This window comes from Solanum stenotomum, chromosome 9 (genome assembly GCF_019186545.1).
Source record: "Solanum stenotomum isolate F172 chromosome 9, ASM1918654v1, whole genome shotgun sequence".
Taxonomy (NCBI): Eukaryota; Viridiplantae; Streptophyta; class Magnoliopsida; order Solanales; family Solanaceae; genus Solanum; species Solanum stenotomum.
The window spans coordinates 15,515,701-15,536,161 of NC_064290.1; the positions used below are offsets into that span (position 1 = coordinate 15,515,701).

General features: G+C 32.4%; 1 protein-coding gene across 1 annotated transcript; it reads right to left on the reverse strand.

The window, feature by feature from the left end:
* Positions 1 to 4,555: 4,555 nt before the first annotated feature.
* On the reverse strand, positions 4,556 to 14,239 carry LOC125876793 (probable polygalacturonase). Its single transcript, XM_049558049.1, has 5 exons — positions 13,594 to 14,239; positions 7,306 to 7,426; positions 6,253 to 6,501; positions 5,654 to 5,807; positions 4,556 to 5,333 (listed from the first exon to the last, which is right to left on the reverse strand). Exons 1-5 carry the CDS (start codon positions 14,029 to 14,031, stop codon positions 4,808 to 4,810), a joined length of 1,488 nt encoding a protein of 495 aa, XP_049414006.1. The 5' UTR covers positions 14,032 to 14,239; the 3' UTR covers positions 4,556 to 4,807.
* Positions 14,240 to 20,461: the final 6,222 nt, after the last annotated feature.

Consider the following 20,461-nt stretch of genomic DNA (forward strand, 5'->3'; position numbering starts at 1 on the left):
AAAAAAACCCTCTTAAACCTATTAATTAATTGTTCATTTAATAAAATTTAAATTTCCTTTAAATAGTAGTCGTACATCACATGCATGAATTAATTAGCATAATTGCCTCGTTGAATAAGCCAAGTAAAATATATAAAAAAGACACCTGATAACAAGAAAAGGAATCGTAATAGGAGTGCTGAGTGCTCTATTATATCCCATCTATATATATTGTCGATAAATAATTAATGTAAGCACATGTTGAATAAGAACATGGCATGCCATATAGGAAAAGGCCATGGTTGTTACTTCCCATTATTGACTAATTAATTAAATTATTATTCATAATGTTTTGGCACATATATTCTTCCTTTGAAAATTATTAAAGATATTTCCTTAAAGTTGTTCTAACAATGACCTCTCACCTAAATTTAAACATTTCTTTAGCTTATTATTTTCCTTTTCCATTGTGTAACGGCCCTTGTAATTTCTTTGCAAATACACAAGGGTAATTTCCAATTTCCACGTAATTTTATTCTTTTTTTGGCAAATTTTAGCTGATATATATAAAATCAATGTGTACATTATAACGCTTACAGCCAAGTAGGCGACTTTCTTTTTAAGCCGTCCGCCTAAAAATGTTAAGATCCATCTGAAAAAACGTAGGTATTACATTTGGAGATTGGGAAAGGAAAATATATAATGAAAAGAGAGACGTAAAGTTAAAATCCACGTATGATAAGATGATATTTACTAAAATGTTAGCCTCAGTTTATTAAAATTCACTTTCGATTATTTAATTTGATCACTTTTTAGTGGAGCTATTTATTCTTGACAGTCTAATTCATAAATGTATACGTATAACTTCTGGATATATTTTTACTAAAATTAAGTGCACAATAGATAAGTTCAAAAGGAAACAAATTATCATACGTTTGAACAATTATTCGTATCTGTTTACTATTCACAATCTTTTATTTTCTTTTATCGAAAGAAATTAAAGTTTGTACAAATCATTGTAACGTATTATCAGCAAAAATGAGCAGTACTCCTCCGTTTCATATTAGAAGGACATTTTACTAAGAATATTTGTTTCTATTACTTGATCACTTATTAAATCAAGATAGAATTAATTAATTTTTTCTCATTTTATCCCTACAATTAATATGGCTTTCGAAGTTTAAACAAATTTTGAAGATACAAAATTTCTTTTTTTCAAAAGGCTAATTAATGCTCCCTTCGTCCATCTTTTTTTGTCCACTATACTATTTTGGGATGTCCTACAATACTTGTCCAATATATAAAATTAATGAATAATTTACCACTTTGTGTCTATTTTACCTTTACTATTCATTTTTCATTGTTTAGATGACTTATATTTAATAAGGATGATTTGGTGAAGTTATACCTATCATTTTGTTGCTTCTTAGAGCTTGTTTGACATTGTTGTTGGGAGGTCAGAAACATTTATTTTGGGAAAAAAAAATTAATTAAAAAATTAAGTGTTTGACAAATCAATAAAAGTGTTTTTTAATGGAAGCAGAAACATTTTTTCTGCTATTGAGAAGAAAATTTTTGTTTTTTTAAAAAAGCAGAAGCAGAAAAAAAATTATTTTTCTCAAGACTAAAATATCTTTTTCATATATACATATTTATCAATATATTTCTTATTAATTAATTAGCATATTTCATAAATTTGATTAAATTTCATTCAAGAATTTTATTTTTAAATTTTTATATAATAAATTTTATAATTTATTTTACGTTTATATATTATTATTTTATATATTATATATTATTTTATGTATTATTTTGTACAATTAGAACAAGGTAACAATAATATTTTTACAAGATTAAAAAATAACAATTAAAGATTTCAGCCTCCCAAAAAGGTATAATATTGATTGAATATTTAAACATGTAAATTTTAATTTTAATTAAAATGAAAATTTAATTAATAATTTATAATAGATATTTAAAAAAAATTCTCTCTATAAAATAATTTTAATATTAGAAGTACATTTATAGTTGTCATTTTTTGTAATTTGACTCTTAAAACACTTTTTTTTTAAAAGGTTAGCAAACACAATTTGCGAAAATACTTTTCAAATAAATTAGCCAAACACAATTTTTTTTTTCAAAAGCACTTTTCTAAAAAGACATCTTAAAAAGAGCTTCTAAAAATAAGTTATTTTTAACCGCAATGCCAAACATGCTCTTAATCTATGTGTGAAGTCAACAATGAACAACTATTATTGGACAGAAAAAATATGAACAAAAAGCAAAATAATAAAATTAATAAATCTATTAATAATTTTATAATCACTATGTAAAATAGAAAATACCCATATAATATGAGATGGAGGGAGTATCATTTAGCAAAACAATTAGACAAAGTTTCACAGGGTGTCAACTGTCATGTTTAATTTTTTTCCTCATAGAAAAAGCAAGTAATTTTTGTTCATCCTTCTTTATTTTATTTTTTCGTGTCATAGAAAATTGAAGATATATTATTGCTTATTTGTGATTGATTTTAATTTGTTTGATTAGGGCTATTGCAAAAAGTTTTGGGCTGGCCTGGGAAATTATTGGGATTTGTATCAAAATAAATGTTCGTTATCAAATTTGAAGTAGCAAAAATTACATATAATTTGGACTAAATTTCTGACAAGACAATTTTTCAAACACTCATGGTAATTGTCAAATATTTTTGACAATAGTATTAAATTACGATACAATTTTGCAAAGGGAAAAGGTTTGATATATTCCTTAACTTTACGATTTGGAGCTGATATACACATTTTCATAAAAGTGATATATACTTTTACCTTTATAAAAATGCTCACATATATCTTTTTCATCTAACAGAAGTGAAAATATAATTTTAATTTTTTTTTTTACAAAATAAATATAGGAATATGTATGATCCTTCTAACAAAGTTCAGGGTATATTTGATCCTTTTTACCCAAGTATTTTTTTTTATCCAACAACTATCTAAGTTTTAATTAAATATCTCCTTAATAGATCTACTTTTTTAAATGATTATTTGATTTTCCTATTCTTATTTTTTTTCATCTTTAGTGTAAAGATATGAGATAAAAAGAAGTATGAATGAAAAAGCGAAAATTTTTTTGTCATTTACTTTTGTATTTGTAAATTTTTTTTGGGATATCTATAATAAATTATACAACAAAATAAGTAAAATAAATAAATTTAACAATCAAAACAGCTAACCCAAATTAGCCTTTGAATTAAAAAAATCACTTTTTAAACATATGAGAAAGGATCAAATACTACTGAATTAAAACTTAGAGAAAATATAAAAATTATTTTTTCACTTTCATTAGACCAAAAGCTATATCAGAGCTATTTGTATAACAATAAAAATATATACGAGTCATTTCTATAATAATGGATATATCAGCTCAAAATAACAAAATTAAGGAATATATTAGGCTCTTTTCCTATTTTGTAATAAAAACTTGCAAGTTGCACAGGGACGGAGCTACAGCCATCCAAGGATGGTTAGCTGAACACCCTTCGCTGGAAAATTATATCATATAGAGTGGTCAAATTTTGGATTTAAGGGATAAATAATTAATGTTGAACAACCTTGACATAAACTCTTCCGTGGTGTAGTGGTTAAGCATGTTCATTTCTATCCCAGATGCGTGGGTTCGAATTCCACAGAGCGCACAAGGTTTTTAGTTTTCTTTTGAGAGCAGAATACAACCTCACACACCATTATTATGTTCATCGAGTTTCTTAATTATTAATGTTACAATTTTAATAATTAGAGTAACATATATGAATACATTATTTTAATTTTGAATATTTAGATATCATGTATTTCTAATTTTTATCTAGGATATAATGCACCTTCGAATAGTGAAAACAAGAAAAGCCAACATTTTACTTTAAAAATTTGTGTTTATAGATGTTAACAACTTTAAACTCAAAGCTAAAATCAATACATGCGTTTTATCTTCTTCTTTTTAAAAAGAATAAAAATTCTACTAGTGTGATTTATGTTTCGTAAAGCTAGACGCATTTGTTCTATCAATATTTCACTTTAAAAACAATAATCATATATTTTTATCATATAAAATCAATGCATCAAAAAGAAAAAAAAACTCGATTGTTTATATTTGATATTGACAAATATTGAGATCGTTCATGGTAGAATCCCTAGGTTAAATAAATAACATTCAACTCACTTATTTTTTAAAAAAAAGTCTTGAACACCCTTGATGAAATTTCTGGCTCCGCCACTGAAGTTGCATCCCTATTTCTATAAGAGGGCTCCATTTCCTTGTGTTTCAACTTGACTTGTAGCAGACTCCCACTTGTACCTGCTTTTAGCAACTACTTAGGTCCCTAAATTTTTCACCAAAGAAGTGAAATTCAGTAATCAACCAATTGAGTTTTTAAAAATCTCCGATTAGAAAATATCTAACGTTGCGTCGAGAGGTCATTATTGTATAAAATGCATAGCTATAAGAAAACGCGTTAATAGGAGCATGTTGCTCTCTGCTGACACAAATCATTGTCCCATCAAAAAATTGAAACAGTTGAGTGGAAACTTCATGCTGCTTTCACATTTCATACAAACTAGATTAGCTGTTGGAAATTTTGAATACATAAAGCTGGACTTCATTGTTCTATGTACAGTGGAAAAGGAATGTTACAAGTAAAGAAAAAGAAAAACTAGAAAATGACTGACTGGGCAAAAAGTAGTTGACTCAACATAAAAAGATATAGACATATAAATCAGAGGCTGGCTACTGGGAAAATTGGCCCTAAAAAATGTGCAAATTTGAAACCATTTCAAAAGTCGTAATCTATGTCCGATGCATTCTGAGAGCCAGAACGTCGTACCAGATGTCCTTGCTCGTCATATAGGTCAAGGTTCTCACAGGGAGCGGGGAAGACAGTACCTATAACACGACCTTGAACGTGAGAACACTGAAATATGTGTTTCTTCTTGTATGTTATCCCAACTGACATATCTCTGATAGTTATATTTTTCACTGGAATTTCAGAATTTCCATGGATACGAACGGGTACACGAACTCCTTCACCGTGTATTGACGTGTAGCTTATGTCCTCTAGTACTGGTAGAGCTTTGGGATTAAACTCCCCAGCAGGATGTTCATTGTAATCTGTCTTGATGACGATCCCCACCCTAACGTTTACAAATGTCAAGTTCCTGTATGCTATGTGTCGTACATATCCTCCTCTGCCAGCTGCTGTTTTGATGCGAACAGCACGCCTTGAGTTCCAGACATGTACGTTTTCCACAGTGACATTTGACACTCCACCAGACATCTCACTTCCTATCGATATGCCTGCACTGCATATTGTTCAACCAATGTGAGCGCCATGCAATGTAAATGGTGTTATTCTTTATGATTCTAACGTGCTATGTTGCCAGATTCTTTTAACAAAGGCTCAAGATGAAAACAAAAAGTTGCATCTCTTCAAACCAAAGTTACTAATTGTCAGCAGATTAACAATATCAACAGCAATGAACATTTTCCCAAATATACCGAAAAAAGAAAAACTAATGATTTCCTTCCTCAGACAGCTAATGTGTTGAAATGCCATAGGTGCAATTGTTGTCAGAAATATCCAGGTCATAAAAACAAATGTAAGTGCACATGGAAACCTCACCTGACCATTGAACGAACTACAAGATTTCGGATGACTATATTTGTTGAAGGCCGTCCATAAGAAATCCCATACTGATCCCAACCACTCTTTATTGCAATGCCATCATCACCAACACTGATGTAACAGTTCTCGATCAACATATCTTCACATGAATCTGTCCAGACCATACTAAAAACATCAAGAACTCGCACCGAATAAGAGGGAATAAGTAAACAATAAAGAAGTATGTATAGTGTATCAAAGTCTATGAGAATAATATCATCCTAGGAAGAACTCTGGTTCAGCAGGCTTGCAAGAATTTTTGCATATTAAAATCTCAGAGCTTAATTCTTATTCCCTATGAAATGATAAACCAAAAAAGAGCACAAATCGCCTCTATAAGCAGGTTAAACAAATTATCTTCGAATATTTTAGCTTACTTATTATTGATTTCATTAAATAATAAAGTTCACGAGAAATCAATAAAATTTAGTCTAGAAATGTTATTGTTCACAGCTGACCGATATATAATGCAGACTGATCCTAATCTGCAGATAAAAAAAGTGATTACTAGCTCAAAGTTTTCTATTGTCTGCAATGATGACTTATTGAACATTCACCTGGATCTATGCCATCAGTATTCGGAGCGTTGAAGATGGGTGCCAGAATTGTGACATTCTTGATTGTTACATTTTTGCAGTCATATGGATGGAGTGTCCAAAACGGAGAATCACGCAATGTTATATTAGAGATCACTATGTCACTAGACCACATTATCTGGACAAGCGGCCCTCTGGTATTGTTAAGAAGCCTCTGCTTGTACTTCTTCCACCATGCTTGACCCTGCCCATTAATGGTACCATTATGCCCTGTTACCAGGAATATGTACAGATAATCAGATTGAGTTGGTTAGCTTCATACTTCAGCGAAAATTTCAAAACACTTCACTATTCAAAATCTGTAAACAATAACTTTGTGCATGATGCGGGAAAAGTTCATGTATCATCACATCACCTAGTTCACTGCTGAACCTTTACGGAAACAAGCAATAGATCTGATATAAAATATTGATATGTTTGTGAAGAAATAATCCAATACTTATCCATACGTAAAGTGAATAAATTTTATTTGTCAAATATGACAAATAAATTTCGGAGTGAAGTAGTGTCACTTCATTTGATCCCGAAATTTTTTGGATCAGCTGCTTCTCCCTGTGTCCCCTAATTAATAAACCAATAACCAGTCAATGCAAAGAAGAGTTTTTCTTCAGCAGTGTGGATGGAATATCTGTAATTTGAACACCAGCCATGGACACTTCCGGTACAAAAATTATAACAATGCACATTGACCTGCCACATGATTGATCTCAATGATTCACAATCATTGTAAAACAACAAAAGTAACATAACAACTCCTCAATCCCAAGCTAGTTCGGGTTGGCGTGAATCCCAATATCTGTTTCGATCCATTTGGACCCACTTCATTCCAATACTACGCAGTGGATTTAGTCACTAGCAATAATAATGATGACAATATAACTAATATAGAAATACATCACTATTTTCAACAAACTTGGAAACTATGGGAACTTCACATTACAAAATTCTTGCTTTTTTGGGTGAAGTTACAGGGTCAGTTTGACAGTCATAAACGTTCAGAAACAAGTCGCTAACCTGTGATTACAACATCTCTGAGATTCTGGCCATGGATTAAACTTCCATAGCGTGGTCCAATATGTTCTCTCCCATATCCATATGAAGGCAAGGGAGGCATGAGAGGCCAGTACTTCTCATCCTGTTGAGCATCACAGATACAAAGAGAAATACAGAAATGTCATAAGCTCAGCCACTTGAAATAAAACAAAATTAGATATAGTTTCAGCAATGAGAAATATGCAAAATGATGGGCCAATACGAAAAAGTTATCAGCTAATTTTCTCAATGAATAAATGTCTCTAATTGTAAAAGAACAGAGAATGCCACCATACAACAACAACAAACCTAGTGAAGTTCCCCAAAGTGGGGTCTGGGGAGGGTAGAGTGTACACAAACTATAACACTACCTCATGGAGGTAGAGAGGTTGTTATGGGAGACCCTCGGCTGAAGTGCATCAATCCCAAATAAAAGAAGAAAAAAACAGTGGAGAAAGCATAACGGTGAATAAGAAAACAGTACAAAATCTACAGGAGAGAAACAATAACAAAAGCAAAATAGTGTGATAATCGGAATACAATAAACAACATATTGCAAGAACTACAAGGACACAACTAATCCTACACCAGACACTAAACCTTCGCAACGCAACACAACACTCTACCCCTACTACCCTTCTACCCTAATACGCAACCTCCACTCCTTCCCATCTAAAGACATGTACTCGGTCATATGAAGATGCGCCATGTATTGTCTAATCACCGCTCCCCAATATTTTTTCGGCCTACCCCTACCCCTACCCCACAGCGTACCCCCTACAACCAGTCTCTCGCACCTCCTCACTGGGGTGTCGATGCACCTCCTCTGCACATGCCCAAACCATCTCAGTCTCACTTCCCTCATCTTGTCCGCCATAGAGGCCACTCCCATAGAGAATGCCACTATATTGACAAAAATTGCAGTCCCTCCATTAGGACTTGAATCCCTTTTTCTAACTTTGCACAGTCATTAGTATTAGAGTTGCAAACTGCAAAAATGCCTAATATAAGGTGGTAGCATGGAGGCCAAAGTATTACTTTTTGTAATGGAGGAAAAAAGTTGAACTGGCAAGGATATTAAGAGGCACTCCGAGAAACTTTTCATGGATTATACTTTCCAAGGCTGTGTGTTATCCTGGCATGGACAAAATAAGAAGTTGGGCCTCTATGTTGCTCAGACCCTGCAATATCCTTGCTGCAGCCTGCACCCAAGTTGATCCAACACAATTTGGTTGTGGGTGTGGTCAACATAACAAGAGTGCTTTAACTATGCCTATTGCCAATAAGTATAGGTTGATGGCATTTAGATTGATCTAGGGTTTATGTCACACACACACATGTAAGGTAACACTTCGCTGTTATACGAGATAACTTATTACTAGAGTTTTAAGTGTTTATAAAGAATTTAGTTATACTAGCTTTAATTTAATAACTTCAATCAATTGTCAAAAAATAAACTTATGTAGCAGTATACATCTATAAGTATACCTACGGATTAATGACACACATAGTGCTTCAACTAATTCAACTCACGGATTTTATTCTCACTAACTGATGGAGTTAAACCACTCCGAAGGATATGAGTCTGATTTGAGCATCATGACCATCATTGCTGAATTATTATCAAACTCTTCTAAATTCCTATTACAGTATTACTTTCTTTTTTGTATGTGACTAAGTACCTTCGATGGAAGTCTTCAAATTTGCTCGCATTCGGATCCCTTTCCCTAAGGATCCATGAAAGCTTCTATAGTTCCGAAGTTTACGAAAGGAGGGTAGACCAAGGCAGATAAAAGAGTTAGGATTTAACAGATACCTCCATCTAGCGACACCTTTGGTTGATGATTTCTACCCATTTCTATGGCACACTGAACAGAACTCCCTGCATTAAAGTCTGTCTGAGCTTCCTGCGAGGGAAGGTAGAGGAAAGGGAAGAAGAAGCACTTCTTTTCATGGTGTTAATTTTTCTTAATTTCAGTGTGAGTTGCTATTTTTGAATTGCAGTGATGTGTAATCACTAGTGTGTGATTTACACACACTTCTTTTGTTGGCTGATTCTTGGTCAAGTGTCAAATAGGTCACACCCATGTTGAGATGTCTAAATGAAAATTTGTGACAAGTTAGGGGGTTGTCTATGTATTTGGACAAATATAAACCACCTTTTTGTTAAATCTCACTACTCAGAGGCATAATGGAGATCATGCAATAGAAGTTCACCTTGAGTAATGGGACAATCGGGGTTTAATAAAATAGCAAAAAGACCAAACAGCTTCGAATGATAGAAGTTCAAAATTCAAACTATTTTGCAAGAAGTAGGTAATGGTCTAGAAGGCCTCAAGCAAATCACAGTTTGGAAGAGCTTTAGAATATAACCATTCTACAGGTGGAAGAGGAGAAGAGCTTTTCCCAAGGCAATCTGTGATCTTGCTATTTACCATTGTTTTTATAAAACCAGATTGGCTGAAGAAGCGAGCCAAATGATTGATATGTTTGACATACAAAATAAAATATCTTAAGCAGATTAAGGTGATACTCTATAGCCACCAAGCCAATCACTAATATACCTTGAGTTTGACATAAGCAGGGAAGTCTTACCCAAAGGATAAACCTTGGTGTCAAAAAGGCAAATAGCTACATGACTTTTAGTAGTCTCTAGGCAAATAGCTACATCCTTCCCTCGTTAAATAGATGTATTTAAGGATGTCCAACGTAATAATGGTACTCGAGGTCAGAGATGGACCAACTTATAGGAAGGTCAGTGAGGCAGAATATTTTTGCAGGACTAAGCCCTGTTTGTGTCTTGTTAAGAATTCTCACATCGGAAAAGGGATGGGAATTTGGTCTCTATATGGACTTGGACAATTCTCCCAAATGTTTTTAATAACAAAATGTTTTGGCATCTTCCACAAATGTTTTTGTTTTCATGTCCAAACACATTTTTCTGTTTTGATTTTGGAAACAAAATAGAACTATCAAAATAGACATGAAGTATATTCTCACAATAAGCCCAAAGACCAAAACACCAAAAGAAATTAAAAAAAGAAGCAAGAATAGAAAAAGAGAAAAAAATGTTAAAGGTATCGGGGAACTTGACTCACAGACACATGATGATCTTAGTAGGAAAAAATACAGTCTGCCTATAACATTGACACAGAATGTCAAGCCCAAGATCACATACTTGAGAAACCATACCCTCAGCTATATGCATGCCTTACCTCGATGACATATTAATATGAAAAGCATCATATGTGACCAGCTACAATTTCCAGTTAGTTCAAAAGTAAACCTACAACAGAACCCTCCCATCTGTAACCACACTTACCAACAGGAATTAAAAACTTTAAGCAGTAAAAACTGGAGGGGGCGGAGGAAATGATAGAGGCAATATACACATGCAGCAACTGGAAATTTGACATCATCAAATCCTTTTAATTTGGACTAAGCAAAGAAACAGATCATGTCTCAACTCTTATACCACACATGAGCCAAAATACATAGTCAGCGCAGGCAAACGTTGCAACAAACTCGGTTCTTAGATCACTTAATCCACTTATTTTTGGATAACAATCACAAGGAGTTGTCAAAAGCTCAGATGGATAACAAGATCATAAGGAATCTAAATCGAAGAAAGATCAAAAATCATGTAACACATAGAAGACATTGAAGAGAAAGAATGAGGAGAAACAACCAGCAAGTCACTCCATACAGAGTATATAAAAAGAGGTGAACTATAAGACTGCCAATACAAAGAACCTATGGAATCATAAATCAGAGACAGACCACACTCCCTGCACCACCTAGGCATTGAAGAGAAAAAAAGAGGAGAAACAACCAGAAATTCAGTACATATAGAGAATATTAAAAGAGGTGAGTTATAAGAGGAGAACCAACCAGAAATTCTGTACATAAAGAGGATATTAAAAGAGGTGAGTTATAAGAGGAGAAACAACCAGAAATTCTGTACATAAAGAGAATATTAAAAGAGGTGAACTATAAGTGAACACTGAAACAGAGAACCTATGGAATCATAAATCAGAGATAGATCAGTCTCCCTGCACCACCTATGCATTGAAGTAAAAGAATGAGGAGAAACAACCAGAAAAATTAGAGATTATTAAAAACAGGTGAACTGAGCCAAAGGCCAAAGCAGAGACCCCAAAGATCTATGTTGATGCACCATGCAGATAATGCAGGTTCAGCTGGGATGTGACCCAAGAAGTGGTTGTAAAAGCAGTTAATATTCATAAATGAGGCACGATTCAGAAGTTTTCAAACTACAGTCTCCAGTGGGATTATATTCCATCTGTCCTATCAATTAGTCCTGTTGTCCTCTTCATGCTACAGAGCTCTAGTCCAATTATGATATGTTTCGGAATATACTGCATCCTTCCTATTAGATTAGTCCTAATTTGACTCGCAACATAAGAGAAGTTGGGAATATGTGTTGTTAAGTAATTGATCAGGGAACATGTGGGGGTTATACATAGCATTTTTATATTATTGAAGAATAGAAACATAAGAGTGTTCAATAATTTTGTTCAACCTTCATAAGACTCGAGAATTCAAGACCATTTAACATAGAAAATTTAAGTTTTATACTTATATTGAGATCTCTCCCTAGTATACTAACTATAAACAATTATGTTTATTTTTTGCCACTCCTATCCGTGTATACAATCCAAATTATCATCTTAAACTCCAATATAATCAAGTGGTGTCTCACAAATGGGACAAAGGGATCAGTTGAAAAGTTAGTTTGTTAGATAAAAGAACATCTAATCAGAATTTAAATTTGACTCATCCAAATGAACTTAGAAATTTGAAAATTCAAAGTTGTATAAAATAATGATATTATTACTGTTGAGGCAAATAAATTAGTTGATTTCTTCCTATTTGCCTAAGTCATAATGGTAGAGTTACATGGTACATGTATTGGTGGGAGGATGCAGGTATACAGTGGAAAAATCAAGGTTCTCTCAGCTGGCCGTGCACCGCCAATATGAAAAAAGTTGAAAATAATAATAAAGATATTATTAAGCGGAATGGTCTTAAACATTATGAGAAGCATATAGGATGTATTAAGATTTTTCTATTAGAAAATATTCTTTTTAAGGAAAGACGACTTATTTTGGTAGACAAAAAGTGCAAGTACGAGATATAATAGGACAAAGAGAGTACTTTCAAGAGATTAAGGAGATCTACTCTTCTATAAAGTTGGACCAATTATTAGACTTCTCTTGTTGCCTTCTTCCTTCAAGTACTTAATCAGTTACGAATAAATTAGACGTACAAGTTTATCATTTTTCAGTTTAAAAAGATATTAGAAGTACAAGTTTGCTAAGGATTAGGGAGTTATGGACATCTTTACACTAAACAACAGGGTCTGCAACTTTGTATTCCATTTGCATTTGGCTTTGATCATTTAACTTCAGATTTTCTGAAATCTAAAGTTTTACCTTTAAACTCAAGTGTGTTATCTTCCTTTGTTCTTCTGCTAGCTAGAGACAAACCTATGGATTTATGATTATAATAGTTGCTAAACCTAAATGAATTGGAAAACAGAGTAGAATCAGAAGTTGAAGAATATAAACAAAGGCAAGTGGAAAAGCCATAAGTTATGACCTCATCAACTATGAAAAAAGAAATTCATGATGAATTAAGGCAGATGAGTTAAGATGTATTGGAGGTAATATATACCAAAATAGTTCTACACATATTAAGGTGATAGGAACATATGCCAACAACGAAAGTACATAACAATGAAGGTGGAAAGCATACCACAATTATACACATAGAATTCCTATCAAGCATCATGGATGTTCTAATGCAATGTAATCTAACCAACAGTAGAGTTCTCCAAGTGTTTGGTTGATGTCAATAGAAAAAGAGTCTTAGCATAGATCCAGTACAAATAGCTTCTCCGAGATCTCCATCTACAACTCAAGATAGCAAACTGTTTGATCCTCACTTTTCGAAAAACCAAGTATGAGACACAACAAAACAACAACAACATACACACACAGTGAAATCCCACAAGTGGGGTCTGGGGAGGGTAGAATGTACCAAGTATAAGACACATGACACATCCACCATATATAGCATATACAGTTGCACAATTTCTCAACATCCAAATCATGTGTAGCAAGCTTGTCTACCACAATCAGCAAAAGTTCATAAACAGTAAACTATAAGCAATTAGCAGTTAATTTCTACTGTGCAGCATTCAAAATTCACAACTTTTAAACATTGACAGATGAAGAGAGTACTTACATCAATACCCAATATCACAGCTCCCTCAGCAAGGAAGAGAGTCATATGACTGGTAAGATTAAACGGCGCCGTTAACCAATATCCAGGTGGCACATTAAGCTGTCCACCACCTTTCTTACCAAGCTTAGAAATAGCCAATACTGCCCTCTCAAACGCCGCCGTATTCAATGTAACGCCGTCACCAACCCCTCCAAACTCCGTCAAATTAAACGCCACCGTCCTTAGCTTCGGCATCTGACTCACCGGGAAATCCCGCCGGAAAAACAATATTCCGGTAGTAGCATCCTTTTGCCACAATAGAACAGAAAATATAACGGCGATCCATAGAACAGTCAAAAGGGTTTTGGGGTTAGAGAATAGTGACGTGATCCATGGACGTGGATGATGGAATTGAGTCCACCGGGATGAAGAAGACGATGGCGTTAGAGTCTCAACCATAATGTAGAAAATCGAATTTCAAGGTGAAGATAGGAGAAATGTGATTGTGTGCATGAAAATATAGTACTACAACTAGCAAAAACAATAATGTGAAGTGAATTATCAGAAGAAAAAAATTAAAGAATTTGGAAGGTGAAGTGTAGTAGTCTGGATCAGTGAGATGAAGGGGTTAGGTAAATGGTGATGAATTGCATTCTAAGGAAAAATGTTTGTGTCTTTAAGAAGCCTTAATTTGAAAACAGTTGGTGTTATGTTCATTTTGATGCTACTTGCATTATCTGCTGACATGTGGCTATACAATTTGCCCTAATCAAAAAATGTTCGACTTAACTATAATTATAATATTTGTTAATATAATATAATTTTGATTTTTAAAAAATAATTAAGATATATATCTTGATAGATAAGGGGAGCCAAATCCGTAAATTTTAGTTAAATTTGTTTTGAAATAATTGACTTTTTTTCAAAATGAATACTTCTTTGTCAATTTTCCCATTACTTCGGATTAATGACATATTAGTTAATAGTGGAAAGGGTCAAAAATACCATTTATTGGTTATGTTTTTCTCTAATTATATTAAAGGGCTAGTAAATATACTCATGCTATTCCCAAGTTCATAAAGAAAAAAAAAAATTTAACACTTTTTCATCATGATAAGGTTAGAGTCCATGTAGCCTAATATTTAGGTGAAATAGATATCAAACCAAACTATTTATGTNTTGGTTTGGTCTCGGGTTGGTTTTTTTAAGTTAAAACCAAACCAACCCAAATATAATCCGGTTTTTTTTTCAAAACCAAACCAAGTCAAACCAAACCATTAATCAGGTTTTTTTTTCGGGTTGACTCGATTTACGATTTGATTCAGTTTTTGATTTGATTTTGTACACCCCTAGATATCACGTGACATGTTATCTTAGCGCTAGATTTTTTTCCTTTTTAGTTTTTAATCTTTTACGAATTTAATTTTTCTTTTCTTTTCTCTTTTCTACTATTAGCCTTTAAAGTCGGAAAGTAAAATATATATATATAGCATTAAAATGAAATGTTATGTGACATTCATTTTATTCAAATGTCAGCCACGTAGGCTTTCACCTTGTCATGGTGAAAAAGTGCTAAAAAGAAGAATTTTTTTTGTTAATTTTGATAACGACCTATAGTATAAATAGGAATAAATTTAGCTAATAGACTAAAAGAGAGATATTTTTTTACCATTTTCCTAGTTAGTAGATCAGTCGGTGACACGGTAAATTCATTCATACCTATTATTGTATGAAGCTTGTTACTAAAATGTTAAGAGGCTTGAACAAGAGTGAAGCCACGATCCAAGCCATTGAGAGTGACACTCACATTAAATCGTTCATAGGAAAATCAATTACTAATCCAAATTAAATTCATCAAACCAATTTATGAAACAAAGTCATTGTATAAAATACTAAGAAACAGTTAAAACAAATAAAGAATCAAGTTCCTATAAATTTAATCAATTATTCAAAATATTTGCGGAAGTTAACCTCCTAAAATCTGAAAGTTATAGTACCAAAACTCTAAAGTATCTAGAATAAGGGGATGCAACCCCAATAAATAAAACAATAAACTGAGTCTACGATATGTCTGATTCCAAAAAGATGGACAAAGAACAAGGATGAATCCATGGCAGCCCAGAAGAAATAGATCATCCTTAGATTTGGATATCGTGAGTATCAAAGTTGAGGTCTCGAGACACCTGCCTAAATATGCTCTGTACTCAACAAAAAAATAAGGACAGTATCAGTACACAATCATAGTGTACACGACCAGTTCTAAGATATGAATGTGAAAAAAAAATAATTAGAATACAGTTATACAAGCAAATACATATATCAACAGGTCAAAACAGATGTAGACTCCCAGTCACAAGTCTTGACTTACAAGCACATGAAACATGTCTTACATGATTACAATAACATATACCGGTTCTCTCATGGAAGCAACACACAAACTGTAAGTGTACTGATGTGATATTCGAGCCAATCATTATTTGTGTATTGGTGTGGTACCCGAGCCAACTGTATTTTAGTATGTTCATATGGAGTATTACTGGCGTACGTATTAGTACTCCTAGGGAGGGTCTTAACTTGATTTAATGGTGGAAAAAAATCCTCATTTGAATCAAATGATCATGAATTGGACTGCGGTTTAGGATTTGGTTATAATCTAGGTATAATAAGACCACTATTGATCGATTATTGTGTTTTCATTATTGTTTAGATCAAGAACAAGACAAAACACTTTGAAAAGGAAAAGCTCAGGTTCTTTAGAATTTTCTAGTCTTGATTTGAGGTAGGTGATAGTTGTGCATTTTCCAAGTTATGTATATATGCATGTCTACTGCTTTATAGTATCATTAGTGTAATTCATATTGGGAAAACATAATGGAAGAATATGAGATGACATCATGTTGATGATCTCATGCGGTGAACCTATTATTTTGCTTGCAATTTCAAGTGTGATTGTTCATTTTGATTGTGATTGTGCATGTTGTTGTGATTGTTGATTGGCTCAGATACAACGTCGGTACATGAATACTAACAGTTGGATCAGATATCATGCCTTATATGAATACTAACATTATTGGCTTGGGTACCGCACCGATACAATAACAGTTTGTGTGTGTGTTTCATAAGAGGACCCGATATGTGCATTTTGTAATCATGTGGGACATGTTCCATGAATTACTTGGTTCAAGATATTGTGATTAGGTATCTATATTATATTGTGGTTGTTGGTATATGTGTTGGCATGTTTTACTATTTTGTAGTTGTTTGCTTACATTCATGTTTTGGAACTAGTTGTATAATCCTAGCAGTACACTGTGATTGTGTACTGATATTGTCGTTGCTCTTTTCTTATTAAATACAGGGCATATTCAGGCGGGTGCTTCTAGACCTCAGTTGAGAGACGTGTGACCATTCAAATCCAAGGGTGAGCTACTCTTCCGGGGTCAGCTTCCATAGATTCTTCTCCAATTTTTTGTCCATCCTTTGGACTGAGACATTTCTTAAACCTTAGTTTATGTTTTCTTAGTCGGGTTGCATCCCCTTTATTTCAGATACTTAGAGTTTTAGTACTATAACTTTCAAATTCTAAGGGGTTTAACTCCGCAATATTTTTTGTTAAATAATTGAGTTTATGAAAACATGATCTTTATCTGTTAAAACTATCAATTAGTTATTGTCTTTCATGATTTGGCTTGTATAATTAGTCTTGATGGATTTATTTGGGTTAGTAAAGAGTTCTCCCACTTAAGGGTTAGCGTGGATGTCACTCACAACGGTCTGAGTTGTGACAATTACCTCGTTAGGATTGACAAGGTAAGACCTAGCCCCCTTGCTTGTACTTATTTCTATTGAGAATTTGTATTTAATAAAAAAAAAACTTCTACACACTCTCTTAAACAAGGAGATTTTTCAAGATAAATCAATTGCATATTATTTACTTTATTGTTTTGGTTTCTTAAAAGGAACCTGATTCCTTAAGTCTAATAATTGATACTAGCTTCTTTCAAGTGAAAGACATATCTGAAAGAGGAAAACTGAAAGCTAGACTGAAAGGCAGACCCCTGGAGCATTATTGATTTCTATCATGTTTAGCTGCTTAGTATAATGTTTAATTTTGGCTTTAAGCCACTAGACAATAGGAAATGGTAGATTTCTTTCAAAAAAAATAGAAAGGTTTTTCAAAAATTAAAAGCACACTCCATATATTTTTTTTTATTGGATCATAATGATAATTTCATTATACTTATGGTCTATGGAGTAAAAATTGGAATATGTATATGTCAATATAGCATGTGAAAGTACAGAAAGGAACATCAACTTTCTAATGACATAAATCATAATATATGTTTTGATCAAATACTAATTAAACTCAAAGATGTGTACTATTTAACAACCAATATTCTAACCTAAGTAAGTACATGATATTTTTAGAACAATATCTCTCTAATGATACATACATGTTTTTGTATCAAATATTAAATCAAATAATACCTAATATAATAATTAGCACAATTACTATATAAAAAAGTTAAATGTTTAAATGGGTGTGTATTCATACACCTACAAAATTTATTTTGTTCTCCAAATAGGAAATTAATTTCTAACTTTTTATTGTTTTCTCATTTTACCTAGATACAACAATAACATATATTCAATGTGATTTCATAAGTGAAGTTTAGGAATGATAGAATATACACAGACTTTATCCTTATCTTTGCAAGATAATTAAATAAGTTGTTTATTTATATATAATAGACACTCGACTAAACCTTAACGTGAGCCAAGGCTATTGTAACGTGTAAGCAAGGTTTAGCATAAAGGCATATGATTCTACCAACAAAAAATGTCTAAAACTGGAATATTTTATTACCACTATTAATTAAGTATGGATCTCAACAATTAAGCTGTCCCTTTCGCCCTGATGCATTTTACCATGAAAAAAAATCTTTAAATTTGGTAGCAATAATTAAGAGTAATAATAATAATAATAAAATAGTTGAGCTAGTCCGTTGATATGTACTTGCAATATAATACAAGGTTGTTGAACAGCACCAGTAAATTAAAGTTTATTTATGGGGTTGTTAGAATCTACTTCTGCTTAATCATTTTCCAATCTAATAAGTACTACTTGCCTTTTCCAATTAGCTGTTTTTTTCTTCTTAATCTTGGGTCAATGATTTATGGTCATAGGTGAAGTGGATGCATGGCATATTTAAAAGGGATAAGACATAAAAACACATTTAAATTATGAGTCTGAAACTTAAATAATGGACGGAAAAAAAAGTAACGACAAGATTGAATAGAACCAAATATCTCTCATGAGTTACCATTTGGTGCACACTTAATAAATTTTAAGTTGACCTAATTACCCCTCTTAACAACCACAATTTAATATTATATCATTTCCTATAGCGGTATGCGGACAACCCATGGAAGTGTAACATGAGTCCGAAACTAAAAGGGCAAACAATTTTTTTTGAAAATTTCAAAAGGGAAACTCAATTAATTATGAAACCAAAAGGGTAACTATTTTTAACGCCGTGTAAATCAGATTTTCTAAAACGAGGCTCAAATTCCAATGAGCCTTACAAGGCTCAAATTCCAATGAAATTTTTTCGAAAATTCCAAAAGGGAAACTCAATTAATTATGAAACCAAAAGGGCAACTATTTTTAACGCCGTGTAAATCAGATTTTCTAAAACGAGGATCAAATTCCAATGAGCCTTACAAGGATCAAATTCCGATGAGCCTTGTAAGGCTCAGCCGCCAATGAGCCTTACAAGGCACAGCCGCCAATGAGCCTTGCAGGCTATTATTTAAAAAAAAAAAAAAACATTCTCGTTTTATTTTCTTGTTTGTTAAAAGTCTAATAATAATAATAATACATAGATGTTGATATGATGCATAAAGATAGTTTAGACCTTATTGCTAGCCATTACTTTGTGGCTTTTCAAACGAACTAAACCCAATAGTTTAAACCTTATTTACTACTTAGTTGATATTATTTTTTCAACTTTTTTTATGTGAAATTATAATTTGGTTTATTCACTTATATAAAAGACAACACTTCTAGAGATTTTCTATAAAATTGAAGATTTCGAACTCCAACATATATGCATGGTTCATGTTTACTATAAATTATTTAAAGAGTATATTATTTTTTTTTACCTTGATATACTCTTTAAATAATTTATAGAAGTGTTGTTGGAGTTCTACTCTTGATATACCTTTAAATAATTTTTTACCTTGATATACTCTTGATATACAGATATACTCTTTAAAAAAAAACAATATACTCTTTAAATATATACTATATAGGCGTTGTCACATTAATTTTCTTGTCCAACAATTTTTAGAATAAAAAATATATTTTTACCTTTTTAAGTTCACTAATTATCTAAATCATCTTTTTTCGGTCAAATTTGTAATTAAAAAAATCTAAAAAAAATATTTTAATTATGATTTATTATTTAACTAAAGACAATGATATTCTAATAAAGTTATTCTTAAATATTTAACCAATAAAAGAGCGAATGNAGAACCCAATATTTTCAATGATTTGAGAATTGAAATGGGCCAAGAAGGTTCTTCATCACCTTCGGCAGCACCGAAATCAAAAGATGACACAAAATCTGCTAATGATTCTGCCTAAGACGATGCATCGAGGTGGTTTATGTGGTGTTTGCTACGATTGTTTAGCTTTAAAAAAAGAGTGTTATCCTTTTCTGGCTATGTGCTATGCCTTATGATTGATAGTTGTATTCTATACATGGATTCTCTTATTCTTGAAAGAGAGACATCTGCTATTGTTTGTTTTAGATATGAATCATATGATACATTAAAGGGTGTTATTTTTCTGAGATTTTAAATGCATCTTTTCCTTGTTCAAAAA

What these genes read in the sequence shown, in the direction of transcription:
- LOC125876793 (XM_049558049.1), bottom strand. Translation starts at nt 14,031, where the DNA reads ATGGTTGAGACTCTAACGCCATCGTCTTCTTCATCCCGGTGGACTCAA. An exon ending in CTGTGATATTGGGTATTGAT is followed by an intron (nt 7,427 to 13,593) that starts GTAAGTACTCTC and finishes GATGCTCAACAG; the next exon opens with GATGAGAAGTACTGGCCTCT. An exon ending in CAGAGATGTTGTAATCACAG is followed by an intron (nt 6,502 to 7,305) that starts GTTAGCGACTTG and finishes TCCTGGTAACAG; the next exon opens with GGCATAATGGTACCATTAAT.